Consider the following 7,852-nt stretch of genomic DNA (forward strand, 5'->3'; position numbering starts at 1 on the left):
GCGGGGACAAGGCCAGGGGAGGAGGCTGCCGTTGCCCCAGCAACAACCAGGGAGCCGGGAGGCGGGCGCGGCTTCGGAGGGATTGGAGTCTCAGCAATCTTGCTGCCGGGAAGGTCCTGCGAGAGGCGCGAGCTAGGCCTGGTAAGTCAGCACCTGCGGAGAGAGGGACAGGTCAGGTCCATGAACTCCAATCCCCGCTTTCGCCTCTCCTAACCGTTAGACGCTCAGAGGTAGGAATAACGCATGCGCGGGCTCAGAGGTGGAGCTAAGGTGCCCTGCACTTAGAACGCATGCGCCTCATGGCGGTGGGGGGGCGGAAATCTGACCCGAGGAGGCGGTGCTTTGTGTTGTGGGCGGAGCCATGTGCCCCTGGGGCGGGACTTTCTGCTGCAATGAGCGGGATGAAAAGGTTACTTTAGAGGCAGGCAGAGTTAGATGCCAGCTCCTTGGAGCGTCCGTTTCTCGCCCCTCATTTTTCTGCGGCTCTCCTGGAGAGGCAGTTAGTATCATGGTTAAGACCGCAGCCTCAGTGGTTTGACGAAACTAGCTTGGAATCCCAAGTACTGCTCCTTACTTGGTGGGCCTCAGTTTTCCCATCTATTAGGTGGAGATAATTGTACACTTTTCTCATAAGGCTGTGATTATATTTTCCCCAGGGCCATGGCTGAGGTGCACGTGATTGGGCAGATCATGGGGGCCACCGGTTTCTCGGAAAGTAGCCTCTTCTGCAAGTGGGGCATCCACACAGGTATTCCCGGGCATGGTTCATTTCCCCACCAAGACCCCGCAGCCTAGACGCCTCCACCTACTTTCCTTGATCCCCTGACCTCAGTCCCTGATCCTCAGCTTCCACGGGCTCTCAGGACTCCTAACCCTGACCATGCTTTGTTCATGTGAGTCTCAGGCTCCCTTCTTATTATCCCTTCCCATCCCATCTCTGGGGACTCAGACTCCCACTCTCTCAACACACATTCCCTAAGGATATGAGACTATAGGCTGGACCCACCCAGCTACCCCAGCACACACTCCCTGTCCTCAAAACACTTGACAGCGGTAACGACACTGCTTGGACTTCATTCACTGTCTTAGGGCTGCTCTGGTGCCTCCCCCATCTTTGCTTAACCATCTCCATTTATTGAGCTCTTAATGTAAAATGGAAGTTTCCATCTTGAAATGAAGAGGAGAGGCCACCCTCCTGTATTCATATTTCTCTGTGAGAATGTAGGAACCCTGTTCTGACAGTTATCCAAGTCCATCCACACAGGCCCAGGAGGGACCTTGGAGGTCTCAATTTTCATGCCTCTCCATCAGAGGCAGTATAGTGTGGTGGGTGGTGTGATGGCTAGGGCCACAGGCCACCAGGTGGCCACCAGGTCTGGGCTCAAATACGAACTCCCTTGCCTATTGATTGGAAGCCTTTGGACTTGACCTCTCTGAGCCTCAGTTTCCTTGTCTGAAAATGAAGCTAATGGCAGCCGAGGCAGCAGAGTGCTGAGGTTAAGAGCACAGACTGCCTGGGTTTCAAAACCAGCTCTTGCTTATTAATTATGTGACCCTGGCCACTTGTCTTTGCCTCGATTTCCCTGTCTATGAAATGGGAATAATAACACTACCTCATGGGGTTGCTGTGAGGACTAAATGAATATCAGTAGCACTTAGAAGAGGGCCTAGACTTGTAAGTCCTCAGTAAGTGTTTGCCTGGCTTGTGTAAAAATTGGATGGGCTCTTGTTCCTAAAGCCCTAGGTATGTTGCCTAGCACAGGTAAATGCCCAAGAAATGAGTGTGGCCATTGCCATCATCATCTTTTCAGGCCTGGGGTTCTTTGCGATTTCACTGGTGGGTAGGTTGGTGGTTGAGATTCCCTGGGAAATTGGGATCCTCCAGCTGAGCAAATAAGAAGCAAGGCCTGGAATCAGACTTGGTTTCCAGTACCCTCCTCCACTCACTTGCTCTGTGACCCTGGCAAGTGCTGTTCCCTCTCGCAGCCTCAGTTTTCTTATCTGTAAAGTGTGACTATTTGTCCTTCATAGGGGTGTTAGGAAGTCTTGTATGTGAGGATCCTGACTGAAGGCTTGGTGCTTTCCTCACCTGGCCCGCAAGGGAGCAGTAACCAACATGATTTTTATTATTTCAGGGGGCTCTTGGTCAGGGAGAAGCGGGGTAGGGGGCAGTTAATCCAATAGAGAGCCAAGGCGCGGTCAGATAAAGGGCTTGGTCTCTGCCGTCAGTCAGAGCTCCATTTGAGGGATTTCCCTGGCGGTCCAGTGGTTAAGGCTCCGAGCTTCCCCTGCAGGGGACACGTGTTCAAGCCCTGGTCGGGGAACTAAGATCTCACATGTGGTGTGGCACAGCCAAAAAAAAAAAAAAAAAAAAAACGAAAGCAGAGCTCCATTTGAATCAGCTCCACCATGGGACCTTGGTCTGCTGCGGTCCTGCTATAGCCCCAGCATGGAGAACAGTGCTTGGCACAGAGTAGGTGTTCAGTAAAGGTTTGTGGAATGAAAGGTAAAGGTTTCTTTACCTGCAAAATGGGGATTGTATTAGCCCCCACCTCCTAGGATCATTTATTTGTCCAAAACAAACATTTATTGAACACCTTCTGTGTACCAAGATCTGGGTTTGAGGTTCTAGGGATCCAGTAGTTTACAACATCCCTGCTCTCTTGGGGCTTACAGCAGAGGAGACAGAAAAGAAATAAGCAGGTAAAGACGTGAGTGCAATGATTACAGGTAGTGTACTAGGTACTAGGAAGAAATGAGATGAGAGATGATGTGAGAGGGACTGGTTAGTTTTGGGATAGGAGGGTGAGGGAGAACCCCTCTGTGAAAGTGGCACTTGAGCTGATCCCTGAAGGATGAAAAAAAGCCAGGCATAGGGACATCCAGGAGCAGAGTTTTCTGGGCAGAGGGAACAGCCAGTGCAAAGGCCCTGAGGAGGGGAAAGAAATAGGACCATTGAGGCTAGAGGGTGGTGAGGAATGGGGAAAGTGATGGGAGATGAGCTCAGGAAGGGGTTGTGGGGGGGGCACAGGCCAGGCCATGTAAGGCCTTGTAGACTCTCCTCCTGTGGAGGAGAGTCTGTAAACTGGGGGTGGGGTGGGGATTAAGAGTCCCAGAGGGTAGATTAAATGAATTCATTACTAAAGCGCTTAGCGCAGCGTCTGGCATTTAGTAAGCAGTCGGTGCATTTTTGCTATTATTATCACCCTCAGTAGGATTGCTGTTACGACACACCGTTCACGATTTGCTCTGTGCTTCTGCACGTGAAGGACCGCCTCAGCTCCATCTTAGTCCTTGGACTAGGCCTCTAAACGTGGGGTGAGAATAGTAGTAAAATGATCCCCAGCACTCATCCGGCACTCACTATGCCCCAGACACTGTTCTCAGTGCCTCCTGTGTATTAACTCATTTAATCTTCTCACAAGCCTGGGAGGAATGCATTATTATTACACCCACCTTACAGATGGGAAGACGGAGGCAGAGAAAGGTAACTGGCCCAAGGTTGCATGGGCAGGAAGAAATAGTGCCAGGATTTGTACCCAGACATTTGGCTCCAGGGTCCATGCTTTGCAACCCTCCACTCCCCAATGCCAGGGAGAAATGGGGTCCTATAGCCACAGTGGGATCCCCTTCCTGATGGCTGCCTCCCACCCCGCCCTGCCTCACCCGTGTCCTGGCTCTCACTGCAGGGGCAGCATGGAAGCTCCTGTCAGGCGTGCGGGAGGGCCAAACACAGGTGGACACCCCCCAGATAGGGGACATGGCCTACTGGTCCCATCCCATCGACCTGCACTTTGCCACCAAAGGCCTACAAGGTGAGTTCCCGGCCTGGGCCCCAGGCTAGACTAAGGGGAGGTGGGTTAGAGGCACTCAGTGCTGCGGGGACTGGAAACATCAAGTGCTGTTCCTGCCCCCATGCCCTTTGGGTCCCTTTCCTGACCAGGCTTGGCCCTGGAGAGGGTGAGCTGAGGCCTCCCGAGGCCGGCTCTAGAGTGCATTAGGAGTGGGGCAGAGGCAGGGGTGGACGGGGCAAGGTCAAGGGGAGAGCCAGGGGGAGAGGGAGGTGGCTTTCACAGAGACAAAGCAAGAGAGTCTTCAATCAGCAGGAAGCTGGGAGGGGTTATGAGAGAGAGAGGTGAGGGCTGGTGGCTATTATGCAGGTAGGGCTCCTCAGCTGCTCAGAAGGGAGATGAATACGTGGGGGAGGAGGGGTATCAGAAAACCTCTTCTGGCAGAACATTTGGGTCATTAAAGAGGGGGTGGGGCTTCCCTGGTGGCGCAGTGGTTGAGAGTCCGCCTGCCAATGCAGGGGACACGGGTTCGTGCCCTGGTCCGGGAAGATCCCACATGCCGCGGAGCGGCTGGGCCCGTGAGCCGTGGCCGCTGAGGCTGCGTGTCCGGAGCCTGTGCTCCGCAACGGGAGAGGCCACAACAGTGAGAGACCCGCGTACCGCAAAAAAAAAAAAAAAAAAAAAAAAGAGGGGTGGATTCCAGGAAATAGCCTAGGTAAATATGCCATATATTTCTACCATATAAATAATAGTTACTGAGTGCCTGCCCTGTGTCAGGTGATGCCAGGGAGATATCAGTGATTGAGACAGCTCCCCAGCCCTGTCCGCACACAGTTCATCATCCCTTGGGAGAGACAGAGCTGCCCTCAGACAGTGGTAACCCAGAGTGGGCAGGACTGGGATGGGGGATCTTGAAGGGCTATGGGAGGCCAGCGGAGGTGCCTGACCCTGCTGGGGGGTTCAGGGAGGGCTTCCTGGAGGAGGGGGATGTTTGAGCTTTGCTGTGAAAGGACAGTAGGAGCTATTAAAACAGAAAGGTGAAAGAGGGTTCTGGGCAGAAAACCATGTGTGGAAGCCTCAAGGGGGAAAGTGAGCCAGGGGCGTTTGGAGGACCCGCGGAGAGCAGGAGGACTGCGGGGGGTGAGGTGGCAGGGGACAGGGGACAGGGGACAGGCCATTGCAAGGCCTTGAATGCCAGGCCGCAGAGTGGAGGCCATATCCTGAAGGCACTGGGGAGCCAGAGCAGGCGATTGACAAGTCAGGTTTTGCTTTTAAGAGATCCCTCTGGCTGCCTGTGGGTGATGGATTGGAAAGTGAGGCAGGCAACAGTCCTTTCAGCTCTTAAGGATCCCGAGTCTCTGAATGTGGGCATCATCCTTGCCTCCTCTTTTCTCCTACCCGCCCCAATTTTGTCCATCAGGAAATCCCATTAGCCCCACCGTTGAAATGAATCCTAAATCCCACCACTCCCCCTACCCTCTTCCCAGCACCCCGATCTGTCCACCCTCACCTCTCACTGGGCTATTACAGTAGCCTCTTTACTGGTATTCCCACCTCAGCCCCGTAAGTCTGTCCCCCTGTGAACACCTAAGTTAGGTAACATTCCTCCTATGCTCAGAACCCTCTGTGGTCCCCATCTCAGGGTAAAAGGCAAAACCTTACCATGGATCACAAGGCCCTGCTCAATCTGATTCTGTCACCTCCTCCCCCTCTCCGCCATCTCACTCTGCTCCAGCCACATCAGCCCCACCAGGCAGCTCCTACCTCAGGGCTTTTGCACTAGCTATTCCCTCTGCTGGGAGTGTTCTTCCCTAGATATCCACATAGCCCCCACTCCCTCTCCTCCTTTAAGCATTCACCCAGATGTCACCTTCTCAGGAAAGTTTTGCTTGATCACCCCCTTTCTAAAACTGCATGCCAGGACTTCCCTGGTGGCCCAGTGGTTAAGACTCCACGCTCCCACTGCAGGGGGCCCGGGTTTGATCCCTGGTCAGGGAACTAGATCCCACATGCATGCCGCAACTAAGAGTTCGCATGCCACAACTAAGGAGCCTGCCTGCTGCAACTAAGACCCAGTGCAACCAAATAAATAAATATTAAAAAAACAAAAACAAAAACTGCATGCCTACCCCCACCGTACCCAGCTTGTTTTTCTTCAGAGCAGTTATCACCATCTGACGTACCCTATAATTTGTGTATTTACTGTGTTCGTTGTTTAAGACGTCAGCTGCACAAGGGCAGGAATTTTTGTCTGCTCTGTTCATTGCTGTGTCTCCAGCTTCTAGAACAGAGCCTAGCACGGAGGGACTCAGAAAGGAGGGTGAAATGGAGCTGGGTCTCCAAGGGCTTTGCCTACAGGCTGAGGAGCTGAATTATATTCTGAGTGAGGACACTGGGAAACCTATGGAAGGGAGAGAAAGATGCTTCCAGCTGCCAGGTGAAAGTTGGATTGGAGGGAGCAGGAAAGAAGGCCCTGAGGCCAGAAAAGAGGACAGGGTGTGGCCACGGGGAGGGAAGGAGGGAGGCATCGAGGACAAGGCCCAACATACTCACCTGGGGACTGGGCTCCTCTGAGACGGGGACACAGAGGAAGAGGCCACGGAGAGGGAAGTCAACAGATGCTAGACCTAAAGGGCCTTGAATGTTCAGGTCGGACTTTATACTGAGTGTACTGGGGAATCATTGAAGGGTTTTGAGCAGGGGAGGAATATGGATTCAGAAGGATCCCTTTGGCTGCTCTGTGGGGGTAGGAGTCCAGAGAGGAGGCTGGGGCAGAAACCTGGCGGGGAAGGACGGGCCTGGGATTTTCAGGAGCTCCTGCTGGGCTGTACCCATCCCACTTTGCATCCCTCCCTCCTATGCTGCAGGTTGGCCCCGACTCCATCTCCAGGTATGGTCCCAGGACAGCTTCGGCCGCTGCCAGCTTGCAGGCTACGGCTTTTGCCATGTGCCCAGCAGTCCAGGCACCCACCAGCTGGACTGCCCCACATGGCGGCCCCTAGGCAGCTGGCGGGAGCAGCTGGCAAGGGCCTTCGTGGGTGGCGGGCCTCAGCTGCTGCATGGAGATGCCATCTACAGTGGGGCTGACCGCTATCGCCTGCACACTGCTGCCGGTGGCACCGTGCACCTTGAGCTGGGCCTGCTGCTGCGCCACTTCGATCGTTATGGCGTCGAATGCTGAAGGACCCTGTATGGACCGCTGGCCCCCAGCCATATCTCTGGACACCCGGTGAGGGGCAGGATGGCACAGGGGTCAAGCATGGGCTCTGGAGACTGTCAGACCTGACCCCAGCCAAGACTGGTGTGGCTTCTATCCTGACTAGCATCTCAAGCCCAGTGGCTGCCCCTCCCAGGTCCAGTTTCCCCATCTGTAAAATGCGGGCAGTAAATGTGTGGGCTCACAGGGGTTGGGTGCAGAGAAGCTGTTGGCACATGGAAGGGCTCAGTAAAGGAGAGCAGTTCTTTCAGATGTGAGTGCTTTTCTGACCATCTGTTGGATGTCCAGTGCCCCATCCTCTCACTGTCACCCTCCTTCCTCAGGCCCCCTTCCCCTGTCCTCTGCCTCAACCTCTGACCCCCTCCACACTCTGGGTGATGCTCTTATGGCCCCCACTCCTTGGGGGTCCCCCTTCTCTGTGCCCCTCTCCCCACTGGCTCCCTGTCTTCTGGCTGACCCTCTCCCCCACTGCCCCAGCTTCCCACTCTCCACTCGGGGTGGTCGTCCTCGGATTCCCTGTACCCTGCGTCCCCATCCTCTGATTGAGCCCTCCCCGCCGGTTCTTTATTCCCTCGGTGACCCTCGCACAGTCCTCAAAGCCACACGCAGCACAGCCGCCCGCTTTGGTAGCGCTCAGCCGCCAGGAGGCAGCACCCTGTTGGTGGGGCGGAGCCGGGTGCCCGCCCCCTCCCCCCAGGGCTTAAGGGACCCCCCTCGGAGCCCGCCCACGCGAGATGAGGACTGTGGACCGGCCCCCCCCCCATGCCCTCCCCCTGAGGGCCGCCCCCGCCCCGCGCGCTTCCTGGGTGGGGCCGGGGCGGCTTCAAAAACCCCCCGCCGCCCC

General features: G+C 55.2%; 1 protein-coding gene across 1 annotated transcript; it reads left to right on the top strand.

Annotated features, from left to right (window-relative positions):
• Nucleotides 1-7,258, top strand: B9D2 (B9 domain containing 2). Its single transcript, XM_022585589.3, has 4 exons — nucleotides 1-141; nucleotides 657-748; nucleotides 3,690-3,815; nucleotides 6,659-7,258. The coding sequence occupies exons 2-4, from the start codon at nucleotides 661-663 to the stop codon at nucleotides 6,970-6,972; spliced, it is 528 nt and encodes a 175-aa protein (XP_022441297.1). The 5' UTR covers nucleotides 1-141; nucleotides 657-660; the 3' UTR covers nucleotides 6,973-7,258.
• Nucleotides 7,259-7,852: the final 594 nt, after the last annotated feature.

The sequence above is a fragment of the Delphinapterus leucas genome, chromosome 20, assembly GCF_059928025.1.
Source record: "Delphinapterus leucas isolate spDelLeu-1000000601 "Yukka" chromosome 20, BTC_Dleu_Yukka2, whole genome shotgun sequence".
Taxonomy (NCBI): domain Eukaryota; kingdom Metazoa; phylum Chordata; class Mammalia; order Artiodactyla; family Monodontidae; genus Delphinapterus; species Delphinapterus leucas.